The sequence below is a fragment of the Pocillopora verrucosa genome, chromosome 2, assembly GCF_036669915.1.
Source record: "Pocillopora verrucosa isolate sample1 chromosome 2, ASM3666991v2, whole genome shotgun sequence".
NCBI lineage: Eukaryota > Metazoa > Cnidaria > Anthozoa > Scleractinia > Pocilloporidae > Pocillopora > Pocillopora verrucosa.
In genome coordinates this window covers 3356773-3379922 of record NC_089313.1, presented here as the reverse complement: position 1 = coordinate 3379922, position 23150 = coordinate 3356773, and the positions used below count along the sequence as shown (strand labels likewise).

The 23150-nt window shown below is 37.9% G+C and overlaps 1 protein-coding gene across 1 annotated transcript; it reads left to right on the top strand.

The window, feature by feature from the left end:
* Positions 1-873: 873 nt before the first annotated feature.
* LOC136279115 (uncharacterized) lies at positions 874-10448 on the top strand. Its single transcript, XM_066162576.1, has 8 exons — positions 874-988; positions 4110-4810; positions 5245-5339; positions 6480-6639; positions 8265-8331; positions 8818-9149; positions 9460-9622; positions 9946-10448. The coding sequence occupies exons 2-8, from the start codon at positions 4184-4186 to the stop codon at positions 10128-10130; spliced, it is 1629 nt and encodes a 542-aa protein (XP_066018673.1). The 5' UTR covers positions 874-988; positions 4110-4183; the 3' UTR covers positions 10131-10448.
* The last annotated feature ends 12702 nt before the right edge of the window (positions 10449-23150 follow it).

The window sequence follows — 23150 nt, the reverse complement described above, 5'->3', positions numbered from 1 at the left end:
TGGCTGATAATTGACTTATTTGACTTATTTGACGCAATCGAGTCCAATGAACTTGTCATTTAAGTACAGTTTTGACTCGGCTATTGTTCATAATCAGCACGTACACCCGTGTTCAATGTGGACAAATAGTTCCTTTTTGCTGCGTTTTTTTGCGTCAAAGAACGTTTAAAAGAATAACATTTGTCAAAAATTATGATTGCAAAGGATCAATATGAGACAGTTCGGTCTTTTAAAAGTGGGCTCATTATTTTTATGCAAACCAGGCGTAATTTTGGCGAGCGAGTGCTCAGTATTTTCTTAACGAAAATTATGGCCGCCATCTTTGATTTTAAAGGCAGCGGAAGGCTGGGGAGAGAAAGAAGTTTGTACCAAGGGGCGGTCGACGGTCAAAAATAAGGAGAGCAGTGGGGTGGGAGAGTAAAGATTACGCCTGTCAAAAGTCATTTGCAGAACCCCGTTCGCCAACAAAGGAATCCCTGATTGGTGCAGTTAAGCTCCAGCTGTCAATCACATTATTAGTGCGAGCTTATAACGTTAGCTCGCAGTGATCAGACCTCTGCACTGCAGGCTAGGCTCACTGTGATTCTTGATACCGTGGAGTTTCCTCTTTAATAAAGTGCTTCACGAAACTTCATGAGGTAAAGCTCCCAAAATTTCCTTTTGTAACATGACAGCGTCGACTGTTGAGTTTTCTAGATTTTAGTTAGAAACCATCGATGAGTCTGGAAGTTAACCAGCGTGCAAATAGTCTCAAGGGAGAAGGTTAAAAATAGATAGTGTTGTCATACACCATCTGTTATTTGCGTATGATTTCTAGTTGAAACTTTAATAACCTCCTCGTTTACCAACTGTTTGGAATCATTTTACGTCTGACGCGTTTTCCGTGAATAATGATGATGAACTTCGGAATGATCGAACGCCTTTTTCCACGCAGGATTGAAAGCATTTCAATAGTATAGAGCACAGTCATTTCTACATATATTTTGAGGTATTTCTTTATTTCATTACTTTGTGTGTGTGTTTCACTGCAAAACATATGGTGCTCACCCGTTCAGAAAACAAGTCCTGAATATTTGAAAACGCGGCATTATTCACGCATTTTTCTGACATTTTCCGACAAGAGAATCCCAAGTTTTTCGGTTGTTTTCGAGTCGGCGAATTGGTCAGGAGTATTCGTTCCATTATCCAGCAGTTTTCCTTCACTGTTAACTCTACGAAAACGATTGTTTTCCTGATGTTAAGAATGCGGTGTCAGATGAGAAAACGGTTTGTATTCGTTGCTTACTGGTGTTTTCCAGTAACAGAAGATTGCTTTCACAGAATTTTTCCGTCGAAGACAGAGCGTTTTCTTCCATTTTCCTTGGACAGGAAAATGCGTAGAAAACGCTTCAAAACCACGTGTCGTCCAACGTTCACGGGTTGGTTAACGTAAAGAAGTGCGATGTTTTTGGCGTTTTTTAGCTGTTTGCGTTGAGAAAACGCGTTGTTATCGGCGATTCACCGAATGCGGTTATTCCCACGCATTTTCAAGTAGTTGCCGATCGATTATCGTGCGAAAAATTGGTATTTATTCCTATATTTATCGGTGTTTTACACCGTTAACCATTTGGACATCTATAGATATGTTTATTATACATATATATTTTGGTGAAGCCCTTTTTTCTTCAATGAAAAAAAAAACCAAACAAAACAACAAAAACGGCCACACCGTTTCACCAAAGCATGCCGGTTTGAATCGAACAAATTATGGCATGTAAATCATTGAGTGCAGTTAAACAGCCTTTAAATATTCGTAAGAGAAAAGATTAAAAATGGATAGTGTTGTCTTACACCATTGGTTATTTGCATGTCATTTCTAATTGAAACTTTAATACCCTCCTCGTTTACCAACTGTTCGGAATCATTTTACGTCTGACGCATTTTCCGTGAATAATGATGATGAACTTCGGAATGATCGAACGCCTTTTTCCTTGCAGGATTAAAAGCATTTCAGTAGTATAGAGCACAGTTATTTCTACATATATTTTGAAGTATTTGTTTATTTCATTACTTCATGCGTGCTTTATTGCGAAACATATGGTGTTCACCGGCTCGGAAAACAAGTTCTGAATATTTGAAAACGCGGAATTTTTCAAGCATTTTTCTGACATTTTCCGACAAGAAAATTCAACGTTTACCCGTTGCTTTCAAGTCGGCGAATTCGAGTGTTCGTTTCATTATCCAGCAGTTTTCCTTCACAGCTAACTCTATGAAAACGATTGTTTTCGTTGCTTACTGGTGTTTTCCAGTAACAAAAGATTGCTTTGAAAGAAGTTTTCCGTCGAAGACAAAGCGTTTCCTTCCATTTTCTAAGACAGTAAAAATGCGTAGAAAACGCTTGAAAACAACATGTCGTCTAACGTTCACGGGTTGGTCAACGTAAAGAAATACGATGTTTTCTGACGTTTTTTTAGCTGTTTGCGTAGAGAAAACGCGTTGTTATCGGTGATTCCGAATGCAGTTATTCCCACGCATTATCTCGTATTTGCTGTTCAATTATCGTGCGCAAAATGATATGTATTCCTGTATTCATCGGTGTTTTACACTATTAACCATTTGGATATTTACATATGTAGATTCTACTCCTTGTGGTTTCCTCAGCTTTAAGCTCCCTTGCTTTGAACGATTTCGACGAGGTTCCATCGATCGCTAAATCCACTGCGCAAATCAAATGATCCATTGAACTACTTGGGCCTTTACATGAATTTTTTAAAGCATTTTTATTACCAACTAACCAAACTGGTATTTGGCTAGTTACATCGGTTCTTAATAAAACAATTTTACAATATTCCTTTTGTTCTATGTAGTGCTGAGGGACTTTGGCCGAAGCGACGCAAAAAAAGGCCGTGATTAATCGGAAATGATTGATGACGCCAGCTGAAATCACATTTATTTGCCTGGCTCTGAATATTTCCCATAATGATTATTAATCATATTGCAGTATGTTTACTGATTCCCTTCTGAAAATCTCTCATTACATCGAAACGCGTTCGTCTTTTCAAATTTCAATGCATCCCTTCGACAGACTTCATTAATTGTGTTCAGAGTCCGCCCCCACTCTCTCCCCCACAGTTAACTATATAATAACATTCGCTCAATCTGGCGTCACAGTCTAGGACACAAAATATCCTGCAGTGTTAGAAAAAAAATCACCTTTACGAGGTGTTTTTGTTCACAATGGGGAGTTATTTTTAATCCTGGCATAGCCATGCTTACAGATTTTGTAGAACACAAATTAATATGCAAAGAACTGCCCTTACATTCTTTGACACTCAAAAACGGAGTCGAAGAAAAACCATATTTTATCAAAAGATCTCATATAATGAGATAATTAGTTTAAATTCTTTTAAAAATTATTATCTTCTAGCCCAAAATTTTAATAATCAAGCCCTTAAACTGCATATGCCACAATTACAAATTGTGTCGGTCTGAAGATTCACAGTACGGTTCTGTTTTGGGAAAAAGGGATCCACTTGTAAACTGGTTAGATTTCAGTCATAAAACTTTGGCGTAAAGTATATTTCTAGAAGCCCACTTGATGACACAGACCTTGACAAAAAACAGTTATTGCCAACCGCGAAGCGCAATTCAAAATTCATAATGGGTTAATCTTTCGAACTTCTTGATGGAAGCGAATCACAATTTGTCGGTATGTCTGAAGCCGCCTTGTCTGAATCCATTACTCCGCACTTGCACATACGCTTGTTGATGTAAATTCTGCAAGCACACCGACTCAGATAACGGCATGTTGTGTGGTAGCAGAGACATCGTAGCTCATCGTAAAAAAGCGTTCAGTGAGGGTAGGTGACTATTGCCAGGAGTGGAGGTTGCTACCTTAATGAGGACTCCAGAACTTTTTGTCTATAAAAAACTCCTTCGAGTCCTTTTAGAAGGTCAAAAATCATATTTTCGTTCCATTCTTTTCAAGTGCATGATGTCTTCTTCGTGAAAACTCTCATGTAAGTGTAATGGAAATCACATTGAGATCTGGTCTCGCATTGCGCCCATGCGGTATAAAACAGATAATACATTATTGTGACTTTCGCATCTGTGTTTTATTTTTTTTTTAGATCTAAATACAACTTGAAGTCTGAAGCCCGTCAAGGGAGGTTTCTAACCATATCATATCTTGGTGGTGTTAACGATGCACGTTGCAGCTCTGAGACTGGTCGTATGCCTAACGGTTTGCTGCGATTTATGGCTTGCCAGCAGCCAAAAGCTCCCACTTGATTCAATCAATCAATCGGAATTAGCGCGCAAAGCCCGTGAAATCAGGCAACATCGTCAAGTTCGCCAAACGCGTCAACTTCGTCAGGAACAAGATAAAGAAACGAAATGCAAATTCAAGCTTGCCCTGTTAGATTTTCCTCCTTACATTATGAACCAAAGTATTAACCGAGGATTTATGCATGAAACCCTAACATGGCTTGCGGACATGGCTTGCTTTGGTAGAGTAGCAACACACTCCATAGCTTGCAAAATGGAACCAGTATTTGTTCAAAATCAAGACGAGATGGTGAAGTTGATAAAAAATCGGTTGGTTGATTTTGGTTTTCCGATTCTATCAGATGCAAAAGAAAAACTTACGGGTCTAGACAATGTGACACTCATCCGGGCATCTGCATCATCCGGGTGTTCGATGATTGTGAACTTAAAGCAGTGCGAAGCAGAGTCACGGGAACAGCTATTTACTTCCATTACGTCACAATGGCCAATATTGGCTTTTATCATATTGCTGTCAGGGATATCCGGAGTGATCATTTGGCTCTTGGTAAGAGTTAAGGCTTATCATCGTCAATCTATACTCAGCTTGTGAAGCTCTTTAGTTTTAATTCTACGTAAGATTAGATTCAACCTTAATTGTTACGGCTTTAGATTAAAAATAGTACAAGGAGGAATCGACGGCAGCATTTTTGAGTAAACGGTTAGTTAGGCACACCTTATCGCTTCACCGAAATAGAAAGCCAAACTAAAAAAAAGGATCTCACAGTGAATAAAGAAAAAACTGTAATGCCCCACATTTCATAAATCCACAAATAATGTTTGTTTATTTGTAGGTGAAAAAAGACCCTTGCAATGACGCAAGCTATCGAATAATAACATTTTATTCCAAGATGCTACGATTTCGGATACTAAACGTCACCTTAATATTAGTTTTTGTAAATAATATTAATTCATTAAATAGATAAACCGATTTCATGACAGGAACACCGTTCAAACGCGTCTCAGTTTTCACCCCTGTTCACGAAAGGATCACCAGAAGGCTTTTGGTGGGCAGTGGAATCACTTACAACAGTAGGGTTAGTTGATTTAGATTTGGGTATTGGTGGGATTTTTTTTTTATAGCGTCCTTTGAATATAATCAAAAATTAGCAAAATTGTAAAACCCATTTCTTTGTCGGTTTTGTTACATGCGTCGGGTTTATCAAAATCTCAGGGGTTCCATTCTTCAATTGGCTTCCAGTCTTACAAACAACTAGTTGTCACGTGGTACCGGATTCCTCTCGTTTACAGCTCTTCACAGAAAGCAAAATGAATAGTAACAAAGAAAAGAAAAATAATTTTCCATTGCACATCTTAAAACCATGTTTCAGTTTTTTATCTATTTATTTATTTTTTACATACATACATGTCCAATACACTCGAACCGCTACGATTCGTCTACGGTCGTTGACGAATCGACACACCGGAAGTCGAATCGTGCGTTAACATACCGGAAGTGGAGGTTGGTAAACAATTTTTGAAAATGAATAGTATAAAAGTCGAGGGGCGTGAGCAATATGTGAAAATGAGTAGGATGAAAAGAGAAAATGACAACGTGAACCTTCCACGTTCTTAAAATGTGAAACAGCGACAATTCGTCCACGGTCGTTGACGAATCTTCACACCGGAGGTATGACGGTTCGACATCAACTGTGACGAGTCGTTCGATTCGAGTCGATTCGACAACATCTCCAACCCACCTTCGTAGTTACTCGCGGAATATTTTCTAAGTGTCTCGCAAATCGACTTCCGGTATGACAGGTCGACACCAGCTGTGACGAGTCGTTCGATCCGACAAAATCTGCAACCCCCTTTCGTGGCCACTTGCGGAATATTTTCTAAATGTCTTGTTAATGGACTTCTGGTATGACGGGTCGACGGGTGCAACTGAGACGAGTCGTTCAATTCGACAACATTGTCAACAACCCTTGACAGTTACTTGCGAAATATTTCCCAAGTGATTTGCAAATTGACTACCAGTATGCGTTTTCATCTAATGAGAGATGGTTAATCAGATTTCCGGTACAACAAGACGCATTAACCGCATCAAACGGTAGAATGATTCGCAAACTGCCTTTGACGAATCGTAGCGGTTTGGGTGTATTGGACAACCCTCTTTATATACTTACTACACTATCCTCAAAGTGCGAAGATATTTGGTTCCTTTTTCTCATTAGGTACGGTGATAAGACGCCTAAAACCCTCTGTGGACGTGCATTTGGTATAATGTGGATCCTGATAGGAGTTATAACGTTGTCGCTGTTCACCGCCACATTTACAAATGCTATGCAAGCTTCCCTGGATGGTACTGGATGTAGGGAAATCGGTGGCAAAGAGGTTAGTAACCTTAACATGAATACCTAAAAAACCCTTTGCACCCTAACATCATTATGCCTCTTCTCTATAATTTTCTCTATATATTTCTTATGGTGCTGAAAAAAAGAATTTATTTTAACAATCAAGAGTTTCTTTGATTGGTGATCATTTCTTTTATTCTCGTGACCTCAATGTTTGATTCAGGTTTGATATTGTAAGGAGATATATCAGTTGATTATTTTCTTGGTTTCAAATTAGATTCCCTACATTTTTCAATTTATCTTAACCCAAGCTTCGAAAGGTTTTTCCCTGAAAAAGTTATGTTGCCAACAAATGAAATCCTACCCTCATCGATCGAACTCAGGAACAACTCAAATGTAACTCGGCCTTGTGACTCAAACCTCTGAGTCACAGGGCAGGGTTGTTCAAATAAGGGTTCAGACAACTCAGCAGTAATGTGAAATCTTATTTCAGATCTGAAAGCTGTAAAAGAAAATTCAGTATAATTATTTTTGTCCACACTTATTAGATGCTCTTTGAAAAAAATAAATAAAATTATTCGAAAGAGGTTGCTGAACAAAGGTATGAAGAAACTCGTATGAAATTAACCCCGGATTAGTACTACTGAGACCGCTTCGAACTGCTGGGCCCTGGATGACTGAGTGCGGTCATGTTTATGATCCCTGGAGCAGCTAGGAATCATGAGCTACCTGAGTCCGTGTTAGCAAGTTGTATTGAAGAAAGAAATTAACATTAAACAATTTTGATTGATTGTCCAAATGGAAAATTGCTTTGGTTTTGTACAATTTCGGATATTATTGGCCCTTTCACAAACGATGCCTTTCCTGTTCCTATTATTTAGGGTGGGTCTTTCCGGAACTACAACTTATAAGTGTAGTTTCGTTGCACAGACTTTTCATATTCTTTGAAAGAGGAAAGTACTTATCATCTGGCCCTAAGTTTTCATCAATTTGTGTTCTTTTTTTCGCTGATATTTTTTGACTCGTGCGACGGACCTCTCCAAAAAGTGCAGACTGCTTGCATTCTATGCACAAATTCAAATATAAAAAACAAGACAAAAAAAAAAAAAGAAAGAAGTACGAAACATCTCGCTGCGGCCCACCCTTGAGCGTGTAACATCATGGTCTGAGCTCTCAGACTCGTTCCAATAGCCTCCATAACTTTCTTCGTATAATCTATCGCCAGTAATGCCCTCTTCGCTGACAGAATCACTCCACAAACTTTCTAGAATCTTGTTAACTGAAAACCTACTAATTGTTAGCAAATTGTAAATGTACCTAAAATATGTGGATATTCCAATATGATAGATAATTTTTACTTGACAAGAAAAACAAATTTTGTAGGTTTTATCGGGTATTTTTTCTGTCACAAATGTGTAAGTCTTTACCAGGCCCTATTAAATTTTTCTATGTGCGATGACCTATCAATTACTGACCATTGCCATGTGAGTAATCTGATTCAGGACTTACAAAGTGTGTCCTTGCAATAGTGAAAGGCCTAAAGGATGTAGTCGCGTGCGGAGGCCCTAAGGGGAGGGGGGTAAGGTTGCGAAAAAAGGATGACCACACCCAATACATGCGCAAGAGAAGATAAAAGCTGTTCTAATGTAGTGGGATTTACCTTAGGTTGGCGTGTTCATCAAAAATACTGATACGAAAATTGTGGCAAAGCAGTACGACGCAAAGATAATTGGTAAGTAACAATTTTCACTGAGGCTATATCTACTGACAACATTCCGTTCACAAATAAGTTTTCAAATGCATCTGTCTTCATTCGTCCAATTAACGTGACGATGTCATACTCGATTAACGAAAATTAGGGATGTGCTCCTGATTCGGAGGACTCGGGGATAGTTCTGCATTTACATGATTCCGTAACATTAATTCGTACCGGGGGCACACGCCAGTATGACTTCCCATTCAAATGCAAACGTGCACGAACACAGAGCCACGAGAGGAGGGAAGGGGGTTGACTTCGCTCAGAGGTGAAAGTCTTCCCATATCACGAAGACACACCTTACACTAAAAATACATTTGAATGACACCCCAACTAACAAACTATCAACTGGAAAAGCCTCAGTGGTTCGTTTTCTATGAATGCATTTTTGTAAAAATATTTAGCCTTTTTTAAGTGACCTCCATTGTAACTGGACTGATCCTGAAATATCTGATATTACAGAGTTTAGCAGCTTGGAAGAGATGCAAGAAAAACTCAGCGAAGGAACCATCGGAAGAGTCCTTGTGGATCGAAAGACTGCATCTTACTTCCTCGATAAATCCGGACTGAGAAAGAACAGGCAGATACGAATGATTCGCAATATCCATTATCCGATGGATTATTATTTGGTGCACGTATACAAGGGACCAGTGAACGTTACAAATGCCACCGATCCAGAAATTGTCAAAAGAAAAAAAGTGGTGGAATGTGGACCAGCATTAAAGAAGTTTTCCACAATATTGCGCGGAGAAAGTCTAAAGGCATCAGCTGACCTGATACCGGCAGAACTGCAGGTAGTCTTCTATAACACTTTTCAACTAAAGTGATCAAGAGTAATTGTTGATACTCACGTCAGGTTTCTGATGCACGACCGTACAAAGGTTGTTTTTTGTCGCCTTACGGATTTAACTGGCCGAAAAAATATTAGAGGGTCGGTTTAGGTATCTCTAGCCCTCTGATGATGAATTTATGAAAATATGTCGAATCCAGAACTAGGAAAATGAGAAAAGTAGGATGTCTGTGGGGAAACAAAGACTACCCTTGCCCTTTAAACAATTCTATGTGGTTGAATCTATCCCTCTTTAATGTTTTTTTTCTTTTTAGACGGCAGCCTTATTTGATCAAATGGATGGTTTATTCTCAAGTGGCTCAGAAAGAACCCGGTTTCTCTTATTTAGTCTTCTTGGGATATTCCTCGGACTTGTCATCATTGGGGTGTTTTGGGAGGGCTTGAATTCTTGTAATCCCGCGATTCTAAAGAGGAAAGGTAAGTTTAACCCCTGTGGAAATATTTGGATTCCATTTGTCCTTGTTCTACCAACAACAAAGGTTGTCATTTTTCAGGGGGCAGGTCAGAGGATTTTGCGGCGGGGGGGGGAAGGAGATGCGTGCTTTTCAGGGGGAAGGGAGGGAAGGACCAGTCGTCTCTATAAAAGGGCGATCATTGGCATTCAACAGAACTAAATGGAGGATCAGGTAAATTGTGATACAACCCAAATCCTCCAAAGTAACTCCTTCCCCGTCTTCAAACCCCAACTGTGTGATAGATATTGACCGTTCCCAAATACAATTTATTTTTTGCTAAATTAGGTATTGACAGATCCATCCATCATCCAGGCCACTTTAACAGGAAGAAATTCGTGGTGGAGAATTTTCAGGGTTTTGAAAATAGACTCAAAGAATTATCCAACGACTTGCAGAAGATTAAAAAAGACTTTGCCAAAGCTCTCCTAATCCAGGAAAGAGATGCACCTCATGAAACACTGCTGCAATAAGGCGAGAAATTGTAACGTTTAAATAGCCTTATCTTATTATAGCTCATTCTGAGCTGAGTTTGTAAATTATTAGTAATAACATTGTATCTATAGGTTCTTCTGCACGGGCAGAGTTCAGCGAAATTTAAGCAATCGCGGATTTCTTTTATCAATCATCAAATTCTACTTTTTCGACAGGCGTGTGGCAATCTTTTATAGTTGTTTATAGTATTTCATTACTTAGAATAGGATTGTTTTATTTTTACGCTAGTGATAAGCTTGTAGATTCTGTCTCTCGGGTTTCAAAGTATTATTTTACTAGGCACACTCTGTAAAGAGCTTTTGGACATATGGACATATGAAAATGTGTGACATAAATGATGATAATAATGATGATAATTACTTTTTTTGTTGTTACAAGTTGGTCTCCTTAAGATTACTTGAAATTACTTGAAAATTTCATCATTTAAAGGGTTTTTTCTAACCAATACATACTACTATATTTTCCAGTTCTGCAGCTAAATAATTGTGTAATAGCGGAGCTTGGATTGCATGTCGCGCTGCAGAGCCTCGTACCTTCAAAAATGGTGGTAATATAATTGTAACCCATAGAGCAGAGAAAATTTTATAGTCAAGAAACAGTTTTTTATTTTACTTTGTACAGTACGTTTATTTATCAGACTTATAATCTGGTCTGTATCATAAACCTTTCCATCTCAATGTTGTGGTAGAAGCTATTATATGTGTGTATGTTTTACTGATGCGGCTATTTTCACGACACAATTCAAAAGAAATTAAAACTAAAGGTTGAGCCAAGACTGTAAAGTTTGGTTTGTAGCGTGCACATGCATTGTAAACTATCATTTTAGTACCATCAATATAAATTTTAATTTACTAAAATTCTTTTCCTACAATATAATATAAACTTGACTAAATTAAAATCTGTCATAAGTCTCATTTCACATAATTATTTCATTCTAATGATTACATTCAATCGATTATAATCTGTTCCTTCCTAATCCTATCCTTATATACTTCCGAGTTCAACCTAGCTCAAGGGAAATATCATGGAAAATCTTATTTGAAGATAAAAAAAAATCCATCTTATATATTAAAAAATCTAAAAATATTCTAAAAAAAAAAACAAAAACTATTCTCTAAATCCTGCTTGTTCTTTTCAATGTTCAATGTTCGATGTTCAGAGGGACACGCCTAGTGGTGCGTGAACCTCTTAGGAACAGTAAGGCGGACCTTAGTAGAGCGAAGGACACTTTTGAACGTATCCATGAAATCGTTGTGCTGTACTCCTCTCCTTACTTAATAGATATGAGTTCCGCTAATCCACTGTGGAAACGCTTGCATTCGTCCGCCATGCCTCTGGTAGTAGTGAAGACTAAAGGTGTAAAAGTCCCTCGTTCAACTTCCAAAACCCTGTTCGCGTATAACCTCTTCTTCTAATCTTCATGTTTGCGATAAATCTGCTGAATGGTGAGATCTTTGTAAGACTCTGCGTTTGGGTGAAAAACCCTTACGTCAAAAAAGGCAGAGCCTTGCCTAGCATATCTTACATTCTTTCAACAGTGCTTGCTTTAGAATCATGAAAATCATGTTCTCTCCCCAACCAGACCTGTGAAAGGTATAGATCCACTATTTTTCTTTCTAAAGGAACGACGTGACTGACGGGTGACGTGAACAAATTTTAAAAGTGCACAAGGAAGAAAAAGGTTTATGACTATGGGCAATGCCATAACGTGAGCTGCTGAGAAGTTCCGACGTGACAGGGGCCATACGCATAGAAGCGAAACAAAGTCCATAGGAAACTCACGAATAAGAGTCAGACGATGGTGTACGCAGAATACCAGCTGTGACGAAAAGAAGGACAAATGTTCGATACTGCTGGCCCATACTTTCATCTTTTTCGTCTCATGTTGTACTTCAACACCAGAAAATTCTGCAAAAAATTTTCTTTTTTTGCAGAATAACAGTTCAATTAGAACTTCCCTCTCAGTGGGAGGAGGGGGGGAGTCCACAAACTTTGCACTTCTTTCCCAGATCCACCTCTGTGTTTTTGGATCTACTACATCACACCAAAATTCTTCTGACGAAAGGACAGCATATTTAGGCGCAATAATTGACTCTTTCATCTCGCTTCGTAGGGCTTAGGGCTTCGTAGGGCTTAGGGCTTAGGGCGTATTAAAAAAAATGGAGAACGTAAGCGACAAAGGCTCTATTCTTTTCAATCTCCAAAGCCTGAAACGGTTATAATAACAAAAACTCAAAATAAAACTAATTCCTTGGTCTCACTTGGTGGCCATTTCCATTGTGTTACTAAAGAAAAGCTGAACAAACTACATACCAGACTCTGTTGGATCCTTTCGGTTTTTCCTGCCTAATGAAGGTAATTAGTGTCAAACTCTCTTTGAAAAGCCTCTCTAATGCGAAATATGTCCTACCCAGGGCCGTGTTCATACGAATACTTTTAATTGTTTAAAAACAACGAACCTTACTTTCTATCAATTTACCGGTGTAATAACCCAGAGAGGATGTTGAGAGAACACGATAAAAGTTTGTAAATCACAAGCGAGAAGTGAGCTACTTTTAGATTGCAGTGGAGCCTTTAATAAACGATCACGCTGTATTTAGCGTTTTGTTGTCAGTCCCGAATTTTTTTTTTCCCTTTAATAACCGTAGTTTTCACCTCTAGTAAGCGTTCGTGGTCACCCTTTACTGAGTACCAGCGGCCTGTTTGTATTCTCCTCCACCTGTATTGAACGATCACTTAGAGCGGAACCACTTCAAATAGAATTAGTTATAACCTTTCAAGAAAAATTCGATTGATGTTTATCTCCCGAAATCAAGATTAGTAATAGTTTTGGATGATTTTTTATACTTATAGCATAGGGTGACGTTTTAATCATTTTTTGTGAAAGCCTTATTCTGTATTGCCAGTCTTGAGCACTGACCATTTCCCGTGGGTAAGCGCTCGTTATAGGTTCGACTCTGTATAAATGTTTCCTTTTACCATGTATCTTTCAAGTTAAAGAGCATCCCTCTTCGCTTGACGAACGAGCTCGTTATAGCCATGATGCTGTTTGAATCGTGTCGTTATTACACCCATACAAATTTCATTTATTTTTATGGGAAAGTGAAGTACGTTTTCGAGGAAGAAATGTAACTCGTATTTCTTTAAAAACTGAGAAGCATTAGACATCGAGTGGCAAAGAGGTCTAAAAGATTTTACATAGGCTTATTGGAGAAAGTTTTGCAATAATTCCCTCCTCTACTAACGACAAAACAAGAGGATACAGAGGTCTGTATGCAGCATGACACCGATTTCACAACAAGTGAACATGATTTAAATTTCAGTTTTCCAATTTCTATTGGCATATTTATTTGAATTTGCGATCGTGCAGGCTTAATCGATTTCGGATGCAAATACTGTGATTAAGTATGATGGATACCGCGCAGCATGAAAACAAGAGAAAAATAAACACCATTCAATAGCGCCAATTTCATCATTAGTGTCCTGTTTTAATTGTAAGGACGGGCGTTACAAAGTGCGAAGAGTTGGTTACAAAGTGCAATAAGGTTCTTACAAAGTACGACAGGTATTACAAAGTGTGACGATTTTTAAAAACCTCGCTGCTCTAATAACTAAATATGATCAGTCGATTATTCTATGATTATTCAAGCAGATGTTTTACGCGGGAATTGTACTGCAGATTTTCAAACTACAAAGCTTCTTGAATGTTGCTCCATTGATTATTCTTGTTTCTTTTTTCAGTGTGGCTCAACGCTATCAAGTTTTCCGAGTGCCTCATATTTTTATGTATACTACGAAAAGTTGTTGAATTATTTTCTCCCATCAGGTTGGAGTCTTAGCCTTAAAGACGCAGTGACTAATTGAATTATGAAACTTCTCCATATTCTTCTGTTCCTGGTTTACTTAAAATTTTCTACGAATTCTGAACAAAAAACGCAGTGCAGGTTGAAAGTCGCTTTGCTGAACACTCCTCCTTAAATCATAAGCGGAAGTCTCGATCTAGGATTTATGTACCAAACCATTAAATGGTTTGTGGACATGACTTGCTTTAGTAGACAAGCAAGCGACCCAACAGCTTGCAATATGGATACCATCTTTGCGCGAAGTCAAGATGAAATGTCAAATCTGATGAAAACCAAGCAAGTGGATTTCACTTTTCCCTTTCAAGCTAACCATAAGATAGACGATGATGGACTGCCTAATGTCACACTGATCCGAGCATTTGTGTCATTTGGCAGTTCTCTAATAGCAAACTTAAAGAAGTGTGAGGAAGAATCAGAGGAACAGCTGTTTGCATCTATTACGTCACAATGGCCAATTCTGGTTTGTATGATGTTACTGTCAGGAGTTTCAGGAATACTCGTATGGCTTTTGGTAAGAACATGGATTTATGTTGGTCATACAGTACCACATAGGCTTACATAAGCCGCACGTTTGGGCGATGGGACACGACAGAATTCTGAGAAGATGCCTGGAGGTTTTAGGAAAACTTTAATGAATTTTGTTTTACTAGTCATGATAATGTGCATCTGACCTCTTGATAGAATGGAATCAATGCAGCATTTTTTCCTGTTCTTTTTTATGAACGATATCCAAGTGATCTGAGAATAACAATTTCTTTTGGGATAACTCCCAGTTAAAACACCCCAACATTTTTTTGCAGGCTATAAAAGTAGACTTTTCCTTCCTGATTGCAGGAACGCAGAGTTAACAAAGACCAGTTTTCACCTTTGTTTACGGCTGGTGCGCCTCAAGGATTTTGGTGGGCCGTGCTCTCCCTCACAAAAGTGGGGTATTTCAATTCTGTTTAAGATAACTGCACTTACAATTAAACGTATTTCTAAGTTTTTGACTTGAGTTGCGGTTTTTTATGATTACTCTTTTTCTAAATCAGGTACGGGGACGTAACTCCAAAGTCCTTTCTTGGCCGTATATTTGGCATAATCTGGGTTCTGGAGGGAGCAGTTATGATGTCATTGTTCACAGGCTTAATAATCAGTGCCATGCAAGCCTCCCTTGATGGCACAAAATGCAAAGATATTGCTGGTAAAGAGGTGTGTATAAAGAAAAAAAAAGTTTCATCTTAAGTGTTGCCAAAAAGGAGACGGATCTGGCCTTTAGTAGTAATTTGAAAAAAAAAACCACTATGATTGTATCTTTTTCAGTCCTCTCTGAGTTCTAAGTACACGTAGGAGAAATCAACTCCCCATAGTTGTTGGTATTAATGAAAATTATTGTGTTTTCCATATCAGGTTGGTGTCTTAGCTCCTTTTCTTACAACCCAAAAAGTTGCTTAAGAGTTTGATGCAAAGATCACCAGTAAGTGAGAATTCATTTATGGTAACAATGAGCTGTAATGCCACAAATCATAGCAAGATGAAATGCCAACTAATTAATATCACTTCATTACCTTCGTGGTCACACTAAAACTTTCTTAACAAGATAAGAACTTTATTCTTATCTTAGTTGCCTATATATTGAATGTGCTAAAACAAAAAGGCAATGAAAATTTGATAAATGATAACTATGTGGAGAAAAAACCTGAGGCAGGCTAAACATTTATTGATGGTCATTTGGCACACAGTTTTGAAGTGCACAAGTATCTAGAGGACACCAAAAGGCCAGGTATTAGAATTAAGGTAAAGGCTAGGTTTAAGAAGACATAGCTTTCGGAATTTCTACCCCAATAAAGTTCTCACATCCTTTACTGCCACTGTGAATTTTATTGTCAATAATCAGGTAATCAATACTAACCGCACAACATGAACGGAGTTAGTTTTCATCAACAAAGGACTTTAGCTCTTTAAACCCATTAAACTACGTTCCCATGCTGATTTGATCAAGAAACTTTTAATCTACAGAGTTTGACTCTCTTCAAGATATGCAAAAAAATCTTAGCCAAGGAGCAATTGGAAGAGTATTTTTGGATCATAACACTGCAGTGTACTTTCTGGATAAATTTGGTTCGAAACAAAGCAGACAAATTCGAATGATACGTAACATCGATTATCCAATGGAGTATTATCTGGCGCATGTAAGCCATGACGTCCCGCCACTTCCAACAAGGTCACCAAATGAAACCAATTACTCCGAGGAGCAACGATTTAAAAGAAAACAAGAACTGTCCAGGTGCGGGAAGAATTTAAAAGAATTATCTGTAGACCTGGTCGCGGTTGCTAAGGAAACTGCAAAAGAGCAACTTATTCCTGCTGAGGTACGTCTAAGTGCAAATGTTTTTTCTAACTGTTCTCCTATTTTGACACGTGCGGCCGTTCAGGATGAACACCAGTGCATTTGTCTTGACTCTATTAGTTTTTTTAAGGCTTAACTTCTCGCAGACAACAGCCTCATCAAGGGTTAGGGTAAAAAATAGAGGTTTAATTTCATTATCTCAGAGAATACCGAATCCATTTTGCCTCACCTTCAAATATTCCTTTTCCTCAAGCTCGGGAGTCGGTAAACTATAGGGAGTCTACGGTAACTTAAATGTCAACTTACTTGGGTCACTATAAACCGAAAGTTTATTGAAAAAGTTACCACAGCTGATGATTTTTTCAAGTCCCTAGAAGTAAAGTAAAACAAGTAATCGTACTAGTGGAACTAATAAGAACAGAACAATTTTAAAAATAACGCTTGAGGTCATTTTACTCGAGTAGAATAACCAATTGTGAAATGCAAATCATTTAGATCACATCTATGTTCTAAAAACGAGTGTGTTTTTCTTCAACAGCTTTCTGTATCTCTTTTGAAAGAAACTTTCAACTTTTTCAAGAAATTTTAGTACAGAATGACTGAATCATGATATTTCCCTTCTTGAATTATTGATCTTTACAGAGCGCAAACCTGTCCGACGAAATGGAAGGGTTTTTTTCATCCGGCTCGAAAATGACCCTGTGGATGTTGATTTATCTTCTGGCGGTATTTCTCGGGCTGGTGTTTCTCGGTATCTTACTTCAAGTCTACTCCAAGTGTCACCAAGCCAGGGTGCACGCAGTAACAGAAGGTATGATTATCATCTATATATAGCTGATACTGAGTGATATAACTGTTTATTTTGACCCAAATAAAGCAAACGCCTCGTCTAAATTGTAACTTACAACATCTTACGACTGAGTTGAGCATTTTGACATTTGCAGCAATCCTAGGTCTTTCGATAGGAATGTCTTATTTCTTCATTGGCAAATGGGTAGGTCTCAGTGACAAGAAAAATCAGTTTTCGTTGTGAAAATAGGTTTTAAATTTTTTGCTTGGTAGTGGCAGGAAGTGGAAATTTAAAAGACCGCGATTTGTGAATTTTGAAGTAAGTTCCTTTTCAATCCGTTTAATTTTTGATCCTCAATTCTTTTGTCTTTTCTTTGAAAGAATTGTGATTGTGAAGTGACTTCTTTGGCAGCCCATTTAAGCTTGTGATCATTTATGCATGATTTAGATAAATTTGTGAGCAGCAAAATTATTTGAAATATACGTGCATTTGTAGATTTTCCACACCGTAATGACATATCTGAGAATCCCCGGGACAGGCACTTGGTGGACATGATGCAATATGTCAACAATTTAGAGGAGAGACTCAAAGATTCAATCGCAATGGAGATACAACGAATGAAAGAAGAGATGAATATGACCATCTCTGGCCAAGAAACCCCGACCTCAAGGAATTAAAAAAAAAATTGATGATAAGTCGCATCTGTCAACTGCACGTCGTTATGGCCGCCATCCTTTGCCTACAAGCATAATTTTAAAAAAATTAAAACTTAGAGCGTTGGTATTGCATCGTTATGATGTTTATTTCCAGAAAGATTTGCTTCAAAACCTTCTTATTTTTAGTCCAAAGTAACTTACGATTTTTCATTTGTATAACACACTTGGAATTTATCATCAAGCACATGTATCACCCAACCTTAGATCGCGATCTGGCTTTAATAAGAGCGCTGCCCTAGCCCATTACGGGCCAAAGGCTATCGTTCAGTTCCTTTCAACGGCTGTTAAACTCAGCTCAGAGTAGCTTTAAATTAACGATAAGGAAAAGCTAACACAATCATTTGAATTGACTATCTAACTAGACCCTGTGAGCAGGGTAACTGGGATACCTGGATGGTACTGGATCCTTCGGATCAAGCGTTGTGATACTACGGGTGGAATAGTATACTGAAATAGTGAGCGCAAGTCTGGCCAATGGCATACACCTATTTCACAAAAGTTAGTCATCAGGCGATAAGTGTTAGGTCATTCCAAGACTGAAAGGAATCATGGGTATACAACTCACTAAATAGTTCTTGCTGAGTGTTGTACATTTGTTTTTTCAACTGGATAACAGTTTTTCTGTATAGTATTCTGTTATAAACCGAACAAATATAGTATGAACCTTTCCTAATCTTACTTTGGAAAGCTGTGATCTTATGATCTAAATCATGTTTAACTGAGTTTCTATGGGCTTTCCCTTAGCTTGGACTTGTGATATGCTCTTATCTTTGTCTGCAAGATCCAGTGTTTTATACATTCTGATCTGCCAGACAAAAGTTTTTCTTTTTCTTTAGGATTCAATGACGTATACCATGCTGCTCTTTTTTTGTTTTTGTGCAGAATTGAGCAAGTTAAATCATTCTGCTCTCTTTTGTTTTTGTGCAGTATCGAGTGATTGATACCAAATTACTCTGCTAGACAAAAGATTTTGTTCTTCTGCAGAACCAAGTGATTTATACTAATCTGCTGATAAAACATTTGGATTTTGATAAAGCCCTTGAAAATAGTTTATCAGCTCATTTAAGGTGTTAACTTCTAACAGTACACAAGTTCCTTGAGAATGAGACATACCATATGAATCTCTACCATGATAAACAAACATCTTAAACTTACCACAACAATTACAATAAAAACCTACCGTAGTACTAAGGATTGTTAAAAGAAAGGAATTATAATTCTGTCCTGGCAAAGCCTGCATAGCATTAGCAAATGACACACAATAATTAAAATCTTGTACTTCACAAGTACCATGTATAGTACCAGTATAGGTTGGACTATATTGAAGCTGATAATTAATATTAAACACTATTACCATTTTAGGTACTTCTGTTAGCAGTAAATAGGATTCCCTGGATAAACTAGATAGACCAGAATACAATTCATTACCAATGTTCATGATATTAACCAAGTAAATTTAGGATGCAATACCATTCCTCTTGTTATATGTGAGGGAAGCAAATGACATGGCTACACACTGTGTACAAGCATTTAACCCAAACATTGTCACATTGTCTTGACTGTAAGGAGCTTGAATTGTTTTAGTAGAATAAATAACAGGACCAGGGTTTGTTTCTATATCTCCGGACAGATTGGACTTAAAATGATTTACCCTGTGATTCAGATTTTTATAAACATTTGGTATTGAATTAGGCCCCCATGCATTCGACTGCTTTGGCTTTGGACTTTTTATTACATGTGTATATTGGTTCTACATTTTCAGTATCCTGTATTTATTAGACTTTCGATATTTTCTCCTGACTACAGAAAAGGGATATTTCGTTGTTCCTTTATTCTCAAATCTGATTCCATGTGCATATATTTTTTCACGAGCTTTATTTGTAAAAAGGTGCATTCGGGTAGACTTCGGTATGCTTTTTCTGATGTAGGTTCGAAGTAAACGTCTTACTTTCCTGGATTTCTTCAAAATACGTGTAACTCTTTTCTTTGGTATTCTGCTGGGCTCACGATCACGAATACGAATACCATGCGTACGAGAGCGATTAAAATAAACAAAGTTGTCGTATCGAGATCTACAGTTACAGACTGTATTTACTGAAAATGCTTCATCATTGCTATTTTTAAGCTTATTATCATATACAATGACAGATAACTGAGCAGCTTTTATGGCAGCTTTTTCTAAATCAACAGACATCAAGAACTTTACGTAGAAATTAGCCCACAAGACAATTGCGTAAACGATAGATAACACAATAACATTAAGACATTGGTATACTTGGCATACAAGGCATACAAGGCATACAAGGCTTTCATGGCTTTCAAGCGTTCGCGACTCAATCCGTTCCAAACATACCGCTCAACAACACCTTTTAGTGTGGATTGGCCGCGAACAATACGACTTCTGTATGAGGAGTCTATAAGTATTTTGAGTGTTTGCACCATAAAGCTCCAGGTAATCGTAAACCAAAACCATTGAACCTCCATCGCCAAAACAACAACCCCAGAACAAATACAAAATGGCTGACAAAAGAGTTTTATAGGCAAAAATCTCATGGTTCGTCAAGTGGCCCGGCCCTGTCCTTGCATGACAACGTCAATCATCATCAACATAACACCCGTGATCAGCATGTGAACACTTTCACCCTCAGTGGATCACAGTTGGTTGTCATGGTGTTGAGGGCCCAATGGTCACTGGGTACTATTGCGCAATTTTTCCATTTTGTGGGGGAGGAAGAAAAAGTGGCATAGTTTTGAGCACAATTTGGAAAAACATCGGGCGATGCTAATAGCATATAATTTCGAGAGTATAATGAGCTACTTTTATTATCACAATTTATGAGAGCCTAATTACTATTCTACTAGCGTCTTTACACTTCATGCAGATAATTTTCAACGTATTGACGAAAATAAGGCATTTCTTCATTGATACAGATAGTCTACTTGATTGTTTTGGTAGTATGGAGCAATTATTGACTTCTTTGTTAATAGAATGGCTTTCGTCGCACCGTTTTCTATTTGTTTTGGTCGGCTGATAATTGACTCATCTGACTACTCCGCAATCGAGTCTAATAAACTTGTCATTTAAGTACAGTTTTGAATCCGCTATTGTTCATAACCAGCACGTACACCCATGCTCAATGTGGACAAATAGTTCGTTTCCGCGGCGTTTTTTTGCGTCAAAGAACGTTTAATAGAATAAAATTTGTCAAAAATTATGATTGCAAATGATCAATATAGGACAGTTTGGACTTTTAAAAGTGGGCTCATCATTAGTATGCAAACCAGGCGTAATTTTGGCGAGCGAGTGCACAGTATTTTCTTAACGAAAATTATGGCCGCCATCTTTGATTTTAATGGCAGTGGAAGGCTGGGGAGAGAAAGAAGTTTGTACCAAGGGGCGGTCGACAGTCAAAATAAAGAGAGCGGTGGGGTGGGAGAGTAAAGATTACGCCTGTCCAAGTTTCCTCTTTAATAAAGTGCCTTACGAAACTTCATGAGGTATAGCTCCCAAAATTTCCTTTTGTAACATGAAAGCGTCGACTGATTAGTTTTCTAGATTTTAGTTAGAAACGATCGATGAGTCTGAAAGTTAACCAGCCTGCAAATAGTCTCAAGAGAGAAGGTTAAAAATGGATAGTGTTGTCAGACACCATCTGTTATTTGCGATTGTTTTCGTGGTGTTAAGAATGCGGTGTCAGATGGGAAAATTGTATTCGTTGCTTTGGTGTTTTCCAGTAGCAGAAGATTGCTTTCACAGAGACAGAGCATTTTCTTCAAATTTCCTAGAACAGGAAAATGCGTAGAAAACGCTTGAAAACTACGTGTCGTCCAACGTTCACGGGTTGGTCAACGTAAAGAAATGCGATGTTCTCTGACGTTTTTTGGCTGTCTGCGTTGAGAAAACGCGTTGTTATCGGCGATTCACCGAATGCGGTTATTCCCATGCATTTTCAAGTAGTTGCCGTTCGATTATCGTGCGAAAAATGGTATTTATTCCTATATTCATCGGTGTTTTACACCGTTCACCATTTGGACATCTATAGATCTGTTTATTATACATATATGTTTTGGTGAAGCCCTTTTTTCTTTGATGAAAAAAAACAACCAAAAAACCCAGAGTATGCCGGTTTGAATCAAACAAATTATGGCGTGCAAACCATTGAGTGCAGTTGTTAGTTTTTTAAAGTATCGTTTACGATCAAATGGAACAAAAGTTGTCAAACAAATAACCAGTAGCTATACTCAAGCATTTTCGTTTGGAAAATATAGATTGTTCTAAGTATCAGCCCATATTTGTGACTGCAGATGAGATTTTGTCGAAGACATATCTTTTCTAGCTAAAAAAAAAACTTCCTCACCGTTTCACTCATCGGCTCTACGTGCATTTGTTTTTGTCGGAGATAGTGCTTCCGATTGGTTACCCGCTCATCTTCGGGAAATGCAGTGACGCACAACTAATCAGTGGGTGTTCTTTTCAACAGCCTCTTCGGGCAGGTGACTTCTTACCCTTTCTCCGCCCCCTACTTCCACCGTCCACTCCAACTCCAAATCATACATGGCTGGTCTGATAAACGATCGCGAGCTTATAACGTTAGCTCGTCCTAATAAGACGCCTGCACTGCAGGCTAGGCTCATTCTGATTTTTGATACCGTAGAGTTTCCTCTTTAACAAAGGGCTTCACGAAACTTCATGAGATTTATCTTCCAAAATTTCCATTTATAACAAGACAGTGTCGACTAATAACTTTTCTAGATTTTCGTTAGAGACCATCGATGAGTCTGAAAGTTAAACAGCCTTTAAATAGTCGCAAGAGAAAAGGTTAAAAATGGATAGCGTTGTCCTACACCATTTGTTATTTGGATGTCATTTCTAATGGAAACTTAAATAACCTCCTCGTTTACCAACTGTTCGGAATCATCTTATGTCTGACGCGTTTTCCGTGAATAATGATGATGAACTTCGGAATGATGATTGCAAGATTAAAAGCATTTCAATAGTATTGAGCACAGTTATGTCTACATATATTTTGAGGTATTTATTTACAAAATTGTATGTCTAACTTTTGATAAGCAAATAGAATCTGCTTTATTTTGGTCAATAAAATGAAACTACCAAATGACAAGAACAAACCTTTCACAAAAATGAGTGTAACAACATCTGTTTACCACTTGAGGTGGATCTGTAAAATTGCAAATATGTTGAAATTCGTAGACGTGAAATTTGGATAGTTATATTGGGACTTAAAAAGCCAGTTATAAAAAAGCTGTTTCATATATCATCAACTTCAACATTCAGAGCC

Coding starts and splice junctions, on each gene's coding strand:
- LOC136279115 (XM_066162576.1), top strand. CDS start 4,184: ATGCACGTTGCAGCTCTGAGACTGGTCGTATGCCTAACGGTTTGCTGC. Junction 4,811..5,244: donor GAGTGATCATTTGGCTCTTG/GTAAGAGTTAAG, acceptor ATTTCATGACAG/GAACACCGTTCAAACGCGTC. Junction 9,150..9,459: donor TGATACCGGCAGAACTGCAG/GTAGTCTTCTAT, acceptor TTTTCTTTTTAG/ACGGCAGCCTTATTTGATCA.